General features: G+C 47.9%; 3 protein-coding genes across 4 annotated transcripts in view; 2 read left to right on the forward strand and 1 right to left on the reverse strand.

The window, feature by feature from the left end:
- The first annotated feature begins 5,319 nt into the window (after positions 1-5,319).
- Positions 5,320-9,138, forward strand: cmss1 (cms1 ribosomal small subunit homolog). 2 transcript variants are annotated; one of them, XM_028992405.1, is made up of 10 exons: positions 5,320-5,478; positions 5,803-6,002; positions 6,795-6,863; positions 7,064-7,199; positions 7,297-7,356; positions 7,462-7,564; positions 7,697-7,757; positions 8,178-8,265; positions 8,657-8,745; positions 8,959-9,138. In XM_028992405.1, the coding sequence occupies exons 1-10, from the start codon at positions 5,430-5,432 to the stop codon at positions 9,040-9,042; spliced, it is 939 nt and encodes a 312-aa protein (XP_028848238.1). In that variant the 5' UTR covers positions 5,320-5,429; the 3' UTR covers positions 9,043-9,138. The 2 variants fall into 2 exon arrangements, with proteins under 2 accessions (XP_028848238.1, XP_028848239.1); XM_028992406.1 differs by having other exon boundaries at positions 5,333-5,478; positions 5,875-6,002.
- A 144-nt stretch (positions 9,139-9,282) lies between these two features.
- On the forward strand, positions 9,283-13,571 carry tmem30c (transmembrane protein 30C). The gene is made up of 7 exons (XM_028992403.1): positions 9,283-9,693; positions 10,659-10,775; positions 10,843-10,950; positions 11,019-11,106; positions 11,181-11,324; positions 12,367-12,579; positions 12,763-13,571. The coding sequence occupies exons 1-7, from the start codon at positions 9,496-9,498 to the stop codon at positions 12,948-12,950; spliced, it is 1,056 nt and encodes a 351-aa protein (XP_028848236.1). The 5' UTR covers positions 9,283-9,495; the 3' UTR covers positions 12,951-13,571.
- Positions 13,538-19,358, reverse strand: part of dcbld2 (discoidin, CUB and LCCL domain containing 2) — a 12,430-nt gene continuing 6,609 nt past the window's right edge. The window contains exons 7-15 of the mRNA XM_028992362.1: positions 18,414-18,454; positions 18,131-18,340; positions 17,928-18,052; positions 17,495-17,642; positions 17,283-17,414; positions 16,806-16,899; positions 16,651-16,697; positions 16,435-16,563; positions 13,538-15,290 (exon numbers count right to left, since the gene is read on the reverse strand). Coding sequence (XP_028848195.1) covers positions 15,049-15,290; positions 16,435-16,563; positions 16,651-16,697; positions 16,806-16,899; positions 17,283-17,414; positions 17,495-17,642; positions 17,928-18,052; positions 18,131-18,340; positions 18,414-18,454 — 1,168 coding nt within the window. The 3' untranslated portion in view covers positions 13,538-15,048. The remainder of the gene's footprint in view (positions 15,291-16,434; positions 16,564-16,650; positions 16,698-16,805; positions 16,900-17,282; positions 17,415-17,494; positions 17,643-17,927; positions 18,053-18,130; positions 18,341-18,413; positions 18,455-19,358) is intronic.

The raw sequence follows: 19,358 nt of genomic DNA on the forward strand, positions 1-19,358 counted from the left end.
GTTAGACGGTACATAGTGAAATGAAACAAGGGTGGTAGTAGCCTAGTGGGTAACACACTCGCCTATGAACCAGAAGACCCGGGTTCGAATCCCACTACTACCATTGTGTCCCTGAGCAAGACACTTAACCCTAAGTTGCTCCAGGGAGACTGTCCCTGTAACTACTGATTGTAAGTCGCTCTGGATAAGGGCGTCTGATAAATGCTGTAAATGTAAATGTAAATGTAAACAACGTTTCTCCGGAATCTGATGCAACATGTAACATTTAAACACCGTTTAAAGTGCAACATCGACAAACCAGGCAACAAAGTGCAAGCAAGAGTAATATTTTAAAGCGTGACACATCAGGATACATTTATACACATGGACATGGGCGCACACACTCAGGTAAACAGGGCGACATCAGACAAACACAAACCACGGGCCGAGAGCGCCCGACAAGGTCCGGTGATCGTGGGGGAGCGAAACATGACTGTAAAGACAGCAGAACCTGTCCCACGATAAACTCCCACTGTTGAGGGCCAGTGCAGGGCCAGTGGCGCAATGGATAACGCGTTTGACTACGGATCAGAAGATTTTAGGTTCGACTCCTGGCTGGCTCGTGCATTTGTGGGGCAGTGGTGGCCTAGTGGTTAAGGAAGCGGCCCCGTTATCAGAAGGTTGCCGGTTCGAATCCCGATCCGCCAAGGTGCCACTGAGGTGCCACTGAGCAAAGCACCGTCCCCACACACTGCTCCCCGGGCGCCTGTCATGGCTGCCCACTGCTCACTCAGGGTGATGGGTTAAATGCAGAGGACAAATTTCACTGTGTGCATCGTGTGCTGTGCTCCTGTGTATCACATGTGACAATCACTTCACTTTATAGGCAGTGGTGGCCAAGCGGGTGAGGAAGTGGACTCGGGTTCAAGTCCCAAACCTGCCAAGGTGCCACTGAGGTCGCCACACACTGCTCCCCGGGCCCACTGCTCACATTTACAGCATTTACCAGACGCCCCTTATCCAGAGCGACTTACAGTCAGTAGTTACAGGGACAGTCCCTCCCTGGAGACACTCAGGGTTAAGTGTCTTGCTCAGGGACACAATGGTAGTAAGTGGGGTTTGAACCTGGGTCATCTGGTTCATAGGCCAGTCTGTTACCCCACTAGGCGACTACCACCCATCAGGGTGATGGTTAAATGCAGAGGACACATTTCGCGTGCTGTGCTGCAGTGTTTAATGCACACCGTCCGACTGGGTGAACATAGAGCCTACGAACGACCATTTCGGGGCATATAGTGTCGCTAACGGTCAATGAAGGAAAGCAGTCTGTCAAAGCACAGGAAGATCTGGATTATTTAGGCGGCAGGTGTTATAACCCGAACCCATGAAGGGTGCCATATTTGCGGGGTGCACCGTACAGTCCTGGTCTGTGGCCTCCGAACTGGGGCGCCGACGTGACCGATCATCCGCGAGCACGACAGACACTAACTCGACACCCTCTGACCCCTCGTGAGATGCAGTGCGGGTCCAGAAAAAGTGGCACGCGATGGCGGAGGGGACAACGGGGACGGAGGGATGAATTGATATTCTCCCTCCTCTTAAACGAGGCTGCCGGTCCCGGGGAAAGCGGGCGATTGTTAATTCATGTTTGCTATGAATAAAAGATGGAGGGGGGCCAATGAGAGCAAACAGAGGCGCGTTGGAAGCATGAGAGCCGAGAGATGAGGAAGAAAAGTCGGGGGTCCGCGGGGGGCGCCGATGACTCTGGGTTCCAAACGAAGGATGTCGGATCCGGTCCACTTCTGTCCACGCTGAAGTCCGTTCTTCTAGGCAGCTCAGAAGCATGTGCTAAATGAATAAATGCAAATGTGCTTTCAAAAAATTAGTTTATAGCGGCATTGATGTGCCGTTGCGTTATGCATCTCGGGCCCTTGAGCTCCTGCCGAACTAAATCCCATCGGTGCCTCAAAAGGGGTGTAAAAGCCATAAAATCCACAAAAGCGTCAACCCAAAAAGAGCATCCTTGGTGCATTTCAACACTTAGCTGGTGAAAACGGAACCATGGCGGCAGTTTAGAACGTTAGAACCCCCCCAATCGTGGCCCTGGAGCACCTACAGGTCATTTATGAAATACAGATCGCCGAGCGATGCAGATCTTTCTCCAGCCCCCAGCGAACGTAGCACCAGGGTGGGGACAGTGGAGGTCTGGGGTCCCCTTGTTGAAGGTCCCGTCCCCACACACTGCTCCCCGGGCGCCTGTCATGGCTGCCAAGGGTGACGGTTAAATACAGAGGACACGTTTCACCGTGTCGCCGTGTTGTTTTTGTCATTGTGACACGCTGCAGCACCTCACTTGCCAAAATCTGCACAGGGAGACTGGCATGCGGGACGGTGGGACATGTTTTACGAAATGTAGATGTAAAAAAAAATCCCTGATAGTGGGCGCGGTCCCAAGATGTCAGGAGTTTTAGGAGATCTGGAGATCTTTTCCGCTGCATGGGGGCTCAATGCGTGAATTGATTGGGATTTGAATTGTGATTGATTGGGAATTGAAGTGATCGTCACTTGTGGTACACAGCAGCACAGCACCCGTTGCGCACAGTGAAATTTGTCCTCTGCATTGAACCATCACCCCGAGTGAACCTTCTGATTGCGGGGCCGCTTCCTTAGCCGCTAGGCCACCGCCGCCCCGTAAAGTTCATGGGAGCCGAGAGCAGTCATTGGGCTGGTCCGGGATTGGTGAACTAGTGAGCCTCGCTCCCTCTGGACGAGAGCACGGCGAGGCAGACCCCGCCCACCGCGAGGGCCACCCAAGTGAGCGCTAAACACCAGTATTCCAGCACCGAGCCCCCCGCCGCTCCGCTCCGTTTTGATCCGGTCTGCGGTCCGTCCCGGGAGAGAGAGAGAGAGAGAGACTACAGCCGAGCGCCCCTTCTGCACCCCTCTTTGATAATCAGGTGTGACAAACGGCGGAGCTTTACAGGAACACGGCGCTCCCACAAGGACGTGAAGCACTAAATCCCCCTCTTGTGCCAGGAAGAGGATCAAGGTGTTCCCCACGCTGCTCTCCGGGCTTGACATGCCTGCCGCGGCCTTTTCGTGGTGAAGCATCGGGCCTGACGTCTCTCTCTCTCTCTCTCTCTCAGCAGATTATTGCTGTTCTCTGCAAACAGCAAAATCTCGTTCAATTTTCGTCTTTCAAACGTCACAGTTACGCAGAAATGAGAACAGCTGCTCCACGCCTTTTTATTAAGGTTAGATTACATTGGATGAAAAGACACGTTAAAAAGAACCGCACACAACACACGTGCATGTTATAATATATAAATGGAGTTTGGTCCAGAGTGAGCAGTTTTTAGAATATCACCAGATAAACGTACCATAATAAAAATCTCAAGTGACATTTACGCAGATTTGTCATTTTTATTTCTCCGTATAAAGAACACCATTTTCTCCAGACACGAGTCCCTCCCTTGTGGAGCGCTGTTGTTATAGCTACAGAAAGTTATTTCAGGAAAAAATGCAAAATGTGACCCAAGATATCAATGCCTGATGCTTCAAAGTCTGATAAAAAAATTTAAAAATTTACATTTGGGCATTTGGCAGACGCCCGTATCCAGAGCGACTTACAACGTGCTTCCATGTTACCATGGATGAAGTGGTCAGTTCTGGTTCACTAGGACCCCCAACTATGAATACAATCTTTTTATTCCCTCTGTTCTAGTTTCTATACAGAAATCAGACAAGAAGAAGGTTCCAAGTTCATCTAAATATTCTCTAAAGAGGAAGGTCTTGAGCTGCCGTGTGAAGGTACTCAGTGACTGAGATGTTCTGACCTCGAGGGGAAGTTCATTCCACCACCGAGGGGCCAAGACGGAGAAGAGTCTAGATGAGCGTCTTCCTTTTACCTTCAGAGATGGAGGGACCAGGCGAGCAGTACTGGAGGCTCGGAGTATACGAGGTGCAGTGTGAGGTGTAATAAGGGCTGTGAGGTAGGATGGTGCTACTCCATGTTTGGCTTTGTAGGCCAGCATCAGTATTTAGAACCTGATGCCTGCAGCTACTGGGAGCCGGTGGAGGGAACGTAGCAGAGGGGTGGTGTGGAGAACTTGGGAAGGTTGAAGATCAGTCGTGCTGCTGCATTTTGTAAAAATATTTGTTTTTATTCTTTCTTCCATGGACACAAAATCTAGCATAGCATGTTAATGTATGCATGTTGCTTCCACAGACACGTGACTCTCTGACATGTCTGTCTGGCAGACATCTCATCACGAATGGCAGCTCATTAGCTGAAACCCCGAGCTGCTGTTCAACCCAGATGATGCCTCCCCATGCCGGGGTCTTCTGATCTCGTGTCACCACACAACCTCCAAGTGATCGTAGACAATCACCTGTCCTCCTCCTACCATCGTCTCAACACTAAAACACTGCAATTCACTCGTGTCTGGGCTCGCCAGCTCATCCGGAATGCACGTCGCGCCTCAGAGCTCCGATCACACTGGTCCCACCGTCTCTCATGACGTACGTGACGTTCAGTCGCTAAAGACCAACCTCTGATGTGGATAAGCCTAGTCATCTACATATTACAAAGATGGGCGTTGTGACTGGATATGGGTGCCGTAAACGTAAATGTATGGGGCTCAGCATATAAAATACTGCATTTTATCATTCATGTAACATTTTATCAGCTGTCAGCTCGGAATAAAATATGCTGTTTTTTGTTTAACGCTTTCGGAATGTGATAATTCATCCTTGGCTCTTCTGTGGACCTGCTCGAGCCATTTTATGTGGGACAGCAGAAGTAGGGTACATTACAATGGGTGTGGGAGTTGTGTTCGTACGTATATAAATAAAGAAAAGCATCTGAGAAGCTGAGAAAATGTTCTGTGGTGGAGCGGATCCACTGCAGACCACACATACTGGCAGGAAGCTGAGAAAATGTAAGAACAAATGTAGACCTTTTGGAAAGTGTGTGATTCCGGCAGATTTCATTTACATTCAAGCGAAATGACAAATATTAAAAAGGTGCATGACATTTCGTGTTCCAGTTCAAAATGATTGCAAATGGTGCATTTTCAAGTATTAATTTTTAATTTCACACTTGAAGTGTGAAGGAGCATCCTGGTTATCCTCAAGGAATATTTCCATTTGCTCCCATTTTCAAGCGATTATGTAATTGGCTCGACGTCAAGCGTTTCAGTGGTGAAACTGCGCCACTCCGAGGACAAAAGTGGAACTACCTGAATTTCATTATGTCAACGATTTAAAAAAATAATCGCCATCAATCAAACCGATCGCTATTAATGTTTCGTTTATTAATCTTTTTTATTATAACTTTGTCCATAAAGGTTGGAGTAGTTTAAAGACATTCCCTGCGCACGTAGTGTTTTTGTCGAATCTGCCGTCCACGGCTCGACAGCCGCTCGGCCACGCGGCGACGGTGTCTGAAAATGGGAGACGATCTCGGGGAGGAATGGTGGATCCACGGCGATAACTCCGGTACGGACGCAGTCTCGCCGCTTCCGCGTTTCACCCGTGCTGCCCGAACTCATTCCGTGGCTCGGCGCCACGAAATTATTTCCAGCCTGACCCGCCAAGCGGAGTCTGCGTTTGTTTTCTCACGTCATTTTCCTTCTTACGCGTGCGGACTTGTCTGCGAAATGTTCTCGGCGTTTGTTTGTTTTGTGAAAATCGTTGATAATTTTGCTGCCGTGTTTTATGCGCGCACGCCTTTTGGCATAAACCGACGTTTGGCGTTCGAACACGTGTTTGGTTTGGCCGAAGTGCATCCTGGGACCTGGAGTTTTTCGTCTTATTTCGCAGAACGTCGACAATCGTGGCCCATGCGTCGCATGTTCCGGGGACACAGGCGGGATAAATCTCTCTCCGTCGCAGGTGTGTCCGACGGCGACGAGGACGATCCGGTGGACACAGAGGATAAGAAGGAACCAGAGCACCCAGGGAGGGCCAAGAAGAGGAAAAACGATCCAGCGGGGCCACAGAGGAAAGCCAAGAAGAACAAGGTCTGTTTCTTTGTGCGAGTGTAATTCCGAGAGATTCTATCTCAGAACAACAACATGTATTTCTTATTTAGCCCAAAATCACATACAGTACGTCTCAATGGGCTTTAACAGGCAGTTGACACCCCCACACTTGACCCTTCTGCACACAAGGAAAAACTCCACACAAAAAAACTTTAGGAGAGAGAAAAAAATAAGAAAAAAGGAAGAGACGTTGGGATGGAGTGATAGAGAGAGGGACCCCCCTTCCAGGGTAGAGTGAGTCTGCAAGTGGTGTCAGTTTAGGGCTGGTGATGATTTGTCCAATAAAAAAAAAAAAGTCCTACAGTTGTAGGGTTGGAGAAGTCCAGAGTGCAGTCCAGTGTCATGGTCTACATTACATGTCCATTATGATGCTACTGGTCAATTGGAAGATCCCTGAAGCTGTAGTTGTTACGGTGGTGGTGGCTGTGGTTTCCACAGAAGACTTTCTCCATTTGTATTAATCTGTAGATTTAATACCTTTTAATACCATTTCCGTGTGCATACTTCAGCCACCATTTAATGATTTCCATTGTGTCCATTTCACCTCTGTCTGCACCTTATGTATTGTCTCATGTTGTAAATTATGATACCATTGGCTGGCCTATTGACATTTAGAATCTAGTGTTTGTTTGATCTTCTTTTTTTTGTCGCCCCCCAGTGGTAATAAAGAGAACCGCCTTCAGCCTCTCTGGGTTCTTCTTGAAATACTTTAGTGTGTGTGTGTGTGTGTGTGTGTGTATATATATATAATTTTTTCGTTTTCTTGTGCAGACAGAGTGCTTCATCACAAAGGATGTAACAGAGGAGCCACAGACATCCAAAACCAAAAAACGCAGGAAGGTAATGGAGTCGGGCGAACGAGGGTTTTTGGGCTGCGTACCTTAAAAAAAAAAAAAAAAAAAAAAAAAAAAAAAAAAATATATATATATATATATATATATATATATATATATATATATATATAAAAACCACACGTATACACTGAACCCTCAGCCTTTCCATGGCCATTTCGATAAGCTGTAGGCGTGTGTGCTTCTCAGAAAAAGAAAACCATTACGGATGTCCTGGCCGCGTCCGAGTCCAAGCCAGCCTCCCCGGCCGAGCTGCAGAAGCTGCTGCAGGCCCACCTGTCCACCACCTGCTCTGTGATCGAGCAGGATGAACTGTCCCTGCAGGGTACCACTTCTGACCTTCCACCTCCTCGCTGGACGCCTGCTGAATGCAGAATATTTGCAGTAGCTAACTAACTGTGTGTGTGTGTGTGTGTGTGTAGACTCAAGCTTCCTGACCAGTAATGATCTGACACACAGCCTGTCGTCCTACCTGAAAGAAGGTAAGTGTGTCCATCCGTCAGCCCGAGCTGCTGAGCCACGCTGCTAATTCACAATCAAATGTGCTGTTTATGTACATTTTGTGTGTGTGTGTGTGTGCGCTGCAGTGTGTCCTAAATGGGCGAAGTTGCAGAAGCATCATACGGCGACTCGCTCCCTCGTCATCGTCATCGTTTGCAGCTCTGCACTCAGAACGATCGAGCTCATCAAGTGAGTTACGCACACACACACACACACACACACACACACACACACACACACACACACACACACACACACACACACACATCCTGTATACACTACACCAGTAGCATATTGGCTTTGTGTGGATTTCTTTTTCAGACAGTTGACCGCGTTCAAAGGCGGAGCCAAAGTGCTGAAGCTGTTTGCCAAGCATATAAAGGTGAGGAGCGATCCGCGCAACCATTTCATCACCTCGCCTCCTCTGCACCGCCGCAGCCATTTTTTATGATGTGAACCACGTCACGTTGCATCCATATTCCAGCCCCTCCGCAGCTCCTTTTAAAAGTTACGTTGGTAACAGCCGATGATCTTCTGGCCGAACCTGCTGGGGTCCAGAGACACGGTCTTTCAGGGTTGTCATAAGTTTAGTTTAACAAAATTTTGGTAAATTAGACTTTTTGTGATTTTTATTTTTAAAATTTTTTTTTTCTCCCCTCAAATGTGCACTGAAATTTCGGAGAAATTTGGTCATGAATAAGTTGCCTGACAGTAATTGAGAATTGGAAATGATTTTGTAAATATGTGTAGGAACCCTGCAGAGTTGACTGCTGTGTAAAACCTGACGTCTGTGCGTTTGCAGTTAAAGGAGCAGCTAGATCAGCTGGGTAAGGGCGTGGCACACATCGGTGTGGGGACTCCTGCTCGACTGTCCACCCTCATAGACAGAGGTGAGACAGAAAATGTACACACACCCACACTGACGTTCGTACACACTCCGTTAACTACACGCTCGCACATAGGACCTGTTTACGGCCAGTGGTGGCCTAGCGGTTAAGGAAGTGGCCCCGTAATCAGAAGGTTGCCGGTTCGAATCCCGGTCCGCTAAGGTGCCATTGAGCAAAGCACCGTCCCCACACACTGCTCCCCGGGTGCCTGTCATGGCTGCCCGCTGCTCACCAAATGTGATGTTAAATACAGAGGACACATTTCACCGTGTTCACCATGTGCTGTGCTGCAGTGTTTCAAAAAAAAAAAAAACTTCAACTTTTTTTATTTTTTTGTAATAACCTTGTAATTGCTGGCTCTGTGTGTGTGTGTGTGTGTGTGTGTGTGTGTTAGAGGGCTTGAGTCTGGACTCTCTGCGCTACTTGGTACTGGACTGGAACTGGAGGGACCAGAAGCAGAGGAGGATGGTGGACGTACCAGAGGTACAATACACACACTTTTTTTTTTTCTTTTTTTTTTTTTTTTTAGATTATTACCTTTGAATTAGTTAAGCAACTTTTGGAACGTATTATTAATTTTTACAATCAAGATTGGTGTTTAATTACAAATGACTCACAATTCAGAGGCGAAAACGGGTGTGAAGGTCCTCGTAATGCCCCATGAGTTTTTCAGGTCCCCATTTGTGTGTTTTTCAGGTCAAATCTGAGTTGCTGAAGCTTCTAGAGTGTGGAGTTCTGCAGCGCTGCAGGGAGGGAACTGTCAAAATTGGACTCTTCTAAGAAAATACACACACACACTTTCACACGTTTATGGACCGGACACATTTTTCTTTTTTTATGTCATCTTCCGTAATTAAACAACTGTTTCTGTCTGTATTCCCTGTGTGTGTGTGTGTGTGTGTGTGTCTGTTTACCTGTGGATTGGTTGGATGTTGCAGCAGTTGTGTAGATCTACCTGTTTATCAAATGGGAGGGGCTACAACCTTTATGTCACTATAAGGTCGTCTAGCAAAATAATGTGTGTGTGATTAAAAGTGTGTTAAAACAACACACACACACACACACGTGCAGTGGTTTCTTTTCCTGTATGTGGGTGAGGTTTGTGTAACACAGAGAGGAAGTGTAGCAGGGTTTCTTGTTAATGAGTAACAGCTCAGGGTTCAAAGCTCAGCCCCTCGGCCTGCTGGGAAAAAAAAAAAAGAGAGAGAGATAGAGCCGCGACTCCCATCAGTCATGGTGAAGGAGAAGAGAGGCTCGGGGCCGTTGTCACGGAGGCCGGACAACTCCGCATTCAAGCAGCAGCGTCTGCCGGCTTGGTCCCCGTCGCTGAGCGCCGACAAGCTGCTGCCCATCTTCTACATCCTGTCTGGGGTGTGTGTGCTGCTGGGCGTGGTTCTACTGCTCACTGTTCAGGGCACATATGAGCTGAAGGTGAGACACGCTTTCACATATCATGCCATATTCGTGGGTAAACATGACTTTGCAGTAAAAGTGGGGACATTTTTCAGGTCCTCACAAAACATGCACAATAAAAAGAAATAGAAATGTATTTACACATGGTCCTCACAAAGACCTCAGATTTTCTTGGTCGAGAGGTCACTGTGGGTGACGTGAAGCTGGAGACGTGGTTATGTTGTGCGGTGGTAACACATCTACCATAAAGCAGAAACATAAAACCTGGAACGGGAAGTAGAACCTGCTGTGTTCACCTAAACTCACACACACACACACACACTGAGCAGTTTGGTTTGGGATGGTATTCAGAGGACAAAAATGTAAAAAAATGTGATTAAAAGTGTGTTAAAACAACACACACACACACACGTACAGTGGTTTCTTTTCCTGTATGTGGGTGAGGTTTTTGTACCGGGTAAGACACGACTCTAGAAGTCATATAAATCTACCGGCATTGTTTTTTTACTTTAAGTTAGGTGGAGAAAGAGAATTCTTTTGTGTCCTGTTTTTACGGGTTGTCTTTTCCTCAGATTTACATTTACAGCATTTACCAGACGCCCTTATCCAGAGAAACTTACAATCAGTAGTTACAGGGACAGTCCCCCCCTGGAGACACTCAGGGTTAAGTGTCCTGCTCAGGGACACGATGGTAGTAAGTGGGGTTTGAACCTGGGTCTTCTGGTTCACAGGCGAGTGTGTTACCCACTAGGCTACTACCATCCCTCTCAGATGTTCAGAGAGTGTGAATAACTTAAGATCACGGATAGAATGGCGTTTTAGACATTAAAGACATTGAAAAAGAAAAAAAGTTATTATGATATGAATACTTCATTATTGTAGATGGATTTATTGGTCTGACTATATGACACAAGTCCGTTAGAAAATTTGAACAGAAGCGAGTTGTGTGGGAGGAACACATTAAAACAAGCTCACCTTGGCAGGTGGACTACACAGAGGCCGGATCCTGCCTGCGCTGCCACGACCTGAGGAAGGAGAGCCGCTACGCCCTGACCAACTGCAGCTGCGCCGTGGACTTCAACCTCAGCGAGCCGTTCACCGTGAGTTCTCCCTTCCACGCGTGGACCCGCACCCGGTTCCGGTGCTGACGGTGGTCTCCCCATTCAGGGCGACGTCTTCCTCTACTACGGCCTCGTCAACTTCCACCAGAACCTGCGGCTCTACATGGACTCCAGAGACGACGGGCAGCTGGTGGGGAGGAAGGCCAACCTGAAGGTAACGCGCACAAATATGCCACGTCCGCCTCCCAGTGGTCAACTCCGTCCCCGTGTGTTCGCGTGCAGAGCCCCAGCTCCTACTGTAAGCCGTTTGATCGGGTGAACAAGACCCCCATCGCCCCCTGCGGCGCCGTGGCCAACAGCATGTTCAACGGTGAGCCGCCGCAGGAATTCTGGGTATGAACGTGACTCTCCGGCGTTCGCCCATCTGTCTGTTCCGCTCCTCAGACTCGTTCGCGCTGGTGTACCATCAGCCAGACGGAGTCACAGACGTTCCTCTGTTCAGGAGAGGCCTCACCTGGTACACCGACAAAAACGTCAAATTTCGGAACCCCAACCCCGGGAACGGAACGTTGCCGCAGGTTTTCCAAGGTCTGCAGCCTTAAACTCTAATGCTACATGTTCTACATATTGGGGCGGTGGTGACAAAAGAAGTGGACTCATAATTTGAAGGTTGCAGGTTCAAATCCTGGATGAAGGTACCGTCCCCACACACTGCTCCCCGGGCACATGTCATGGTGCCCACTGCTCACTAAGGGTGACGATTAAATACAGAGGACACGTTTTGTTGTGACACTGATCGTAAATTACGCTGGATAAGGGCATCTGCCAAATGCCATAAATTTAAATGTTAAATGCTGTGCTGTTTCACAATGACAATCATTTCATTTTCACATCAGATGTTAAACACAACCTTAATTTGCCTTTTACTTTGAAGGTTCTGTCTCAGAAAGCAAAATGTTCAACCCAAACATTTGTCTGAATGAAGGCCATTGATCTAGTCTGATATTATTGTCATTAAATTGTTTCAAGTTTTTTTATTAAGAGGGGTAATGATTATTGTACGGGTGGTAGTAGCCTAGTGGGTAACTAGGTGGTATAGGGGGTGGTAGTAGCCTAGTGGGTAACTAGGTGATATAGGGGGTGGTAGTAGCTTAGTGGGTAACTAGGTAGTATAGAGGGTGGTAGTAGCCTAGTGGGTAACTAGGTGATATAGGGGGTGGTAGTAGCTTAGTGGGTAACTAGGTAGTATAGGGGGTGGTAGTAGCCTAGTGGGTAACTAGGTAGTATAGAGGGTGGTAGTAGCCTAGTGGGTAACTAGGTGATATAGGGGGTGGTAGTAGCTTAGTGGGTAACTAGGTAGTATAGGGGGTGGTAGTAGCCTAGTGGGTACCTAGGTGGTATAGAGGGTGGTAGTAGCCTAGTGGGTAACACACTCGCCTATGGACCAGAAGACCCAGGTTCAAATCCCACTTACTACCATCGTGTCCCTGAGCAAGACACTTAACCCTGAGTGTCTCCAGGGGGGGGCTGTCCCTGTAACTACTGATTGTAAGTCGCTCTGGATAAGGGCGTCTGGTAAATGACGTAAATGTAATGATTATGACTCTGTACTCAACTCCTTGGTTTTCAGGTACGGCTAAGCCGCTGTACTGGCAGCGACCCGTGTACGACCTCGACCTGTCCGAGCCCAACAACAACGGCTTCATCAATGAGGATCTGATCGTCTGGATGCGTGAAGCCGCCTTCCCCAACTTCAAGAAGTTGTACGCCATCCTGAACCGCAGCCGGTCACCATTCAGGAGCGGCCTGCCGGCAGGGAGATACACGCTCCACGTCCGATACAGTATCCTTCCTCCTGATTCGACCTCTGACCTCCACTCACCTGACCCGCAGGGTGGAGAAACCAATCGTCAGCTATGTGAATGTCTTTAAAACAGAAAAATGTGCGTCTGGTTACGAATTTATTCCCTTTAGCCTATGATGCTCCTTGTGGTGCAGGTGAACACCCTTGACCTCTGACCTCCAGACTACCCTGTGGTGTACTTCCGAGGCAGGAAGGAGGTGGTGCTGTCCACGGTGACGTGGTTCGGTGGGAAAAACCACTTCTTGCCCATCGCGTACCTGGTGACCGGAGGAGTGTTGCTGGTGACTGCAGTGGTGCTGACAGTGGTCTACGTCAAAGTGGGCAAAGACGGCAAAAACATGGAGACGTAGAGGGAGAATTATGGGCGTAACGTGTCTTGTTTACGTTCTCTCCGTTCTTTTTATTCTGTGACTGAAGTTCTCCACCACAGAAAAACTCAATTACCTTCCAGAATGTGTGATAAAAAGTCCAATGAAACCAGACTGTGGATGTATGAACTGTGAAGAAACGTATGGTTTATTCTGGACTTATTCTCCCCCTTCAGTAGATACAGAACAGAAGCCCCAATAAAAGCACCTTCTCCACTCCAACGTGAGTAGGATGTTAAGGAGCAGCTAGTCCACATTCAAGTCCGGGGTGGGACGGGCCTCTCGGACCAGGTCTTTAAATCCAGTAGATCATGACACTGAGCTCCAAGGAACTGAAATTATATAATTTACAATTTAATTTCAATTTCATAGCAGCATGATTAAGAATAATTGTAATTGTTGAGAATTGATTTATTGGGGAGTCTCTTTTTATTGTGAAATTACTCATAATCCTATGTATATTAAATATGTATATTAAAATCTGCCATAAGCTTCCACCCCTGTTGTAAGATCAGAGTTAATCAGAGCCCCCCCCCCCAAAAAAAGCAGGCCTTGTGTGTTTTCATAATGTCTTTTTTTATTAAATGTGCTGATGACGATGAAAACAAAGTTCTCAAAATACTTTCAATTACAACTTAGCGTAATTCGCGTTTTTCGTTCTTCTCTCCAGTACAATCTGTAGAATTAAACTTGAGAAATATACAGTAACCAGTGAACATGGACAACAATAAGTACAGTGACAAAGACGCACACAACGCCACGCATAACACACACCTAAACCTGCACGCAGCACCCGATACACACTTCACACAGACACATGTACGATAAGGCTGGAGGGCCGCGCTGGTTCCGCGGGGCCCTCGATTGTCCGTGTTCACAGTCATGTGACTCGGTACCGTTTGGTAAATAAATAAGGGGCGGGGTCGTGGCGGGTGGGGGGTAATAGAAACGGCATGGAGGTTACTAAACGGGCGTGGTGGAGGCGCCGAGTTCAAGTCCTGTCAGGCAGATCCGAGGGCACCTCGCACTTCAGCCGGGGTCCTGCATCCGTGACAACAGTGTAACCATGACAGCAGTGCATCGGAAATTGAGGGACCAGGGTGTAGTGGTTAAGGAAGGGGGCGGAGCAAACGATCAATAAAATATCATGATCACATTGAACGAGATTCATATTATCATTAAATACCAAGAGAACTAACACCTAAAGGCTAATGTCCTTGCATAATGAACAGCTATGCGCAACATTTTAACAATTTGCATAATTTACCATTTCACTTATACCTTGCTTTGTAATTATTATTTAAACGAACTAGCCTAAATTGATGAGTATCACGATTAATATCGGGGCATCTTGCCCAGCTCTACGTATGTGTCTGTATTTCAGCAAGGAAAGAGTGAGGACAAAATGTCCCATCTGCATGGGATCCAAAGTCCACCCAGAGTTTTAGCCAATCAGTGCTTCTGTTGTGCCCCAGTGCATGCATGGTCACCAGATTGGGTCCTGGAGGCTCCAACAATGAGAAGGTTTAGATTTAAGTTCAGTTAATCTGGCTCAAACTGGTTCTGTAAAAGAACTACTCGGTTTGCAGGACCTCCAGGATCTGGCAACCCCAGTTTTAAGGCTTTTCAACAGGAGTGAATGGGACACCGACATGAAGCAGGGTGCCTGAGGGGCGTGGCTGCTGGGCGTGGCTGAGAAAATAGCTACATGGTGGTGACACGGTGGAGGGAGAAACTCACAGTTAATCAGAGCAGGACACTAGTGACGTCTCACCTTTGCTCCCGCCAACATTCCTTAGAGTAACATCAGTGATAAGACTCCGATAGCACGAGATCCAAGCTAATTAGGACAGGAACACACACACACACACACACACACACATCTGCATTCTGATCAGAAGGAAGTCCTTCCTCTGATTGGTCAGTATTTCCAAACAGTGCTGCCCACTCAGCTGACACCTGATGCATTTTGGGAGCTGTTTTGTGGAACCTGGTAGGCTTGTCCCTTGGCGGGCGGAGCCTGTGCAGGCGTGGTTTTAGAGGGGTGTCGTACAGCGAGGTCACCGCGACTGGCCGCTGGTCAGGTAGTCCACGGCGGTAAAGCCCGTCCCAGCGAGCCTCCTGGCTGCCGATTGGCTACGTCCACCACAATAGGGACGGCGTATTCCGGGCCGGACGTAGGAAGAGGTTCTGCATAGCATGGCACAAGAGGGTCAGGGGTCAAAGGGCAAGTCGTAGCAGGCTCCTCCCCCTCTTCTGGTTTAAAGGTGGACCTCACTCCTAGAGCGGTCATCATTCCACCGACCAACGGCTGCGCATACTCTAAAGACAGGAAGTGAAAACACAAAACACAGTTTACACACAAATTCAGAAACGTATGTCAAAAGCGGTCGGTTTTCAGACAGGTCAGACAGACCCGGTGACTGAATGGTCAGTCTGATGTGTTTCCAATTCGAAATCCGTCCTGCATACAGACCCACATGACAGGTAAGCGCTCATACAGATCAGAATCATCTACATTTACGGCATTTACCAGACGCCCTTATCCAGAGCGACTTACAATCAGTAGTTACAGGGACAGTCCCCCCCCGGAGACACTCAGGGTTAAGTGTCCTGCTCACGGCCACGATGGTAGTAAGTGGGGTTTGAACCTGGGTCTTCTGGTTCATAAGCGAGTGTGTTACCCGCTAGGCTACTAACACGCAACATCATGAATCATGTTTATTGGCCAAGTAAGTGCAGCACATACAAGGAATTTGATTCTGGTTGATGGTGTCTCTCAAGTACAGACAACAATATGTAAGGATGTGTGTAAGTGTTATTTGTACAAGTTGTAGAATATGTTTATAAATATATATACTGAATATAAATATACATGTATAAATATATGTATAAATACCAGTATATAATATATGAATGTACATAGGTCTGTAAGTGTGTGTAGATGAACATAGCGATTGAAGCGGGTTTCAACGAAATGTGTCCCTTAGTGAGAGGTGGGCAGCCATGAAAGACGCCCGGGGAGCAGGGTGTGGGGAACATTCCGTGATCTCCCTTCCGACCAACCCGCTAGGCCACCACTGGCCCAGTGAAAAGGTGCTTTGATGGGCGACAAAATGGAAGCTGAGGCGGTGAATTGGACGCTAGCTTCTGGCGATTACGAGGTGTGGAGAAAAACTTTGACCAGGAAAAATGATGTTAAAAAATGTTTAAATGACTGGTAACGCACGGGAAGCATGCTGGTACAGTCCTGTACAGTCACTCGGGTCAGTACAGGAATATCTGGACCACGCCCGATCAGAGGTGGGCCCCGCCCTTCACAATCTCAGACTGGTTTAGAATACGACACGGACCTAATACGAGTTTGTTGTGTGAACCACGTTGAGTTTACATCATTTTTCACCCCAAATGGCTTTTTTTTGTCGCACTATTTCAAATGTGTTTGTGTGTGTGTGTGTGTGTGTACCTGCTGGTTCAGTCTGCAGTCTCTGAGGGTCCGGTGGGCTGCGGAGGTGGCTGACCTCTCTGGAGCTGCTGTACCGAACACACTCTTCTCCCCTAGACGGCAAGAGCTGCTTCATACTCTTCCACCACACTAAACACACACAAACATACACACGTTATAACAACACAAAATATCATATCACATGCATGCCATATAGAAAATCATGTGTCTGCACACCTGTTCGGTCCCACTGGGGGAGGTCATAGGTCACCTCAGTGCTCTTCCTAGAGAGACAAACAGCGACAGTGAAGGCACATCAGGGTTCTCTTATCTGATATACATACAATAATTGTAATTAAATGTAAACACTTCTTATACTGAGAACAACTCACCGGCTCTTCCAGTGCCAACCACACACGGCAGTCAGTACGAGCGCCGTCAGCAGCATGACCAGCACAGGAACCAGTATAGCCACCAACGCCACGTCTGCAATGACAATAAACAATTAGGGCAGCTGGCCTGAACACCAAAGGGACCTGCAGGGCCCTACATCAAACTAATATATATGGCTTGTTCTTATTTAAAAAATTGGTTAATTGGTTTATTTTTCAATAAAGGAAAAATCCTGGGACCCTGGGACTGTCCTGATACAATCAGTTCTATGACACCAAAAACAAAACCTACATTACACAGAATCCAGATTTTGTTAAACTTTTACAGTATTCATCAGACGCCCTTATCCAGAGCGACTTACAATCAGTAGTTACTGGGACAGTCCCCCCCTGGAGACACTCAGGGTAAAGTGTCCTGCTCAGGGACACAATGATAGTTTGAACCTGGGACTTCTGGTTAAGGGTAGGCTCTCTCACCGTGTCCCGAGTGGGGCGGCATCGTGTTGTTGCGTATCTCCGGGGTGTGCGTGCTCTGGTCCAGTAGGGGGCGCTCTGTGCTGAGCTTCGGAGGCAGGGGAGGGGCCGGGAAGTGGAACACCCGCGGCCTCGCTGACCAACACAAACAGGAGAGGCGATCAGCGTTCCGAACGGTAACGCGGGTCCGCGTGGTGATTGGTCGGGCGGCTGACCTGCAGGGGGCTGGCAACCCAGCAGCTCCATTCTGAGGGCGATCCTCTGATGCCACTGCGTGGGGCTTATCCTCACATACCGCGCCTCTATTGGTGGGATGAAGTTATTGCGCACCTCATGCAAGTAGTCGCTGTTGCCTTGAAAAATCTGCATTTAAAAAAAACAAAAAAACAAAAGTACAACCAACCAAGCATCCTTAACAACGAAGCACTCAGCTCGTCGATAACTGTGAATTATTGACACGGCCTGAGTGCTTCTACTGGATGTGGAACCTGCAGCGGCAGCAACGCCTGGTCTGCGATCAGGAGCTTTTGAGAATTTCCCTATTTAAAATATTAGTCCTAATAATAAATGTTAATGGTAGTTATAAACCTGATGTAAGTCAAATCAATGAAGAACCAATGTTCTCGCTGGGATACATGGACTCGTTACCTTGACGTGGTTTGAGCTGGATTCCTGATAGGTCATCCACTGCTGTCCATCCTGGCTGTAAAGAACCCGATAGGCCGAGACATAGAACTGGTGCTCGAGGAGGGCGGAGCCGGTGGTGATGATTCCTGGGTAGCAGAACCCAATTAGTGCTGGACGGTAGGTGGCAATGATTCAGTAATAATAATTAGCCCCTCCCCCCTCACCTGTGATTCTTTTCCCTCTCTTCAGGTCCACCTGGATCCACTGCTGCTGGTCCAGGTGGGCCGCCGCCCAGGGAAGCCCCGCCCGCTTGAGGCGGGCCCCTGATGGCCCCCACTCACTGGCCAACTCCTGACTCCACTCCCATACTGAGGAGGCGGAGACCTGAGAGTCTCTGACCACGCCTGATTCCATGCCCAGGGTTCCATAGCAACCTGAGAGGAGAAGCACAATTTAACACACACACATACACACACACACACATCCAGAACACACTCATTCACTTACCAGTTGTTTTAAAGGTGAACAAACTATGAGAGAGATCCGCTCTGTGGTGAGAGACAGAGGACATGTGATGGTATTAGAAATAGGGAATGAAAAAAACACTAAAAACAGTGTCAGCAATGATGGTGCAAAAATAAATTCTCTGAAGATCCTGATGAATAGAATTTATGTTACTAAAACCTACATTACTGGCAAAGTGTACAGAATCACAATTATTACATAATTATTGATCTCTATAAATAGAAATGTCATATTTTTGTCTAGGCTACTACCGCCCTCTATACCACCTTGTTACCCACTAGGCTACTACCGCCCTCTATACCACCTAGTTACCCACTAGGCTACTACCGCCCTCTATACCACCTAGTTACCCACTAGGCTACTACCGTCCTCTATACCACCTAGTTACCCACTAGGCTACTACCGCCCTCTATACTACCTAGTTACCCACTAGGCCACTACCGCCCTCTATACCACCTTGTTACCCACTAGGCTACTACCGCCCTCTATACTACCTAGTTACCCACTAGGCTACTACCACCCTCTATACTACCTAGTTACCTACTAGGCTACTACTGCCCTCTATACCACCTAGTTACCCACTAGGCTACTACCACCCTCTATACCACCTAGTTACCCACTAGGCTACTACCGCCCTCTATACTACCTAGTTACCCACTAGGCTACTACCACCCTCTATACTACCTAGTTACCTACTAGGCTACTACTGCCCTCTATACTACCTAGTTACCCACTAGGCTACTACCGCCCTCTATACGACCTTGTTACCCACTAGGCTACTACCGCCCTCTATACCACCTATTTACCTACTAGGCTACTACCACCCTGTATACTACCTAGTTACCCACTAGGCCACTACTACCCTCTATACTACCTAGTTACCCACTAGGCTACTACCACCCTCTATACGACCTTGTTACCCACTAG

The sequence above is a fragment of the Denticeps clupeoides genome, chromosome 9, assembly GCF_900700375.1.
Source record: "Denticeps clupeoides chromosome 9, fDenClu1.1, whole genome shotgun sequence".
Classification (NCBI taxonomy): Eukaryota; Metazoa; Chordata; class Actinopteri; order Clupeiformes; family Denticipitidae; genus Denticeps; species Denticeps clupeoides.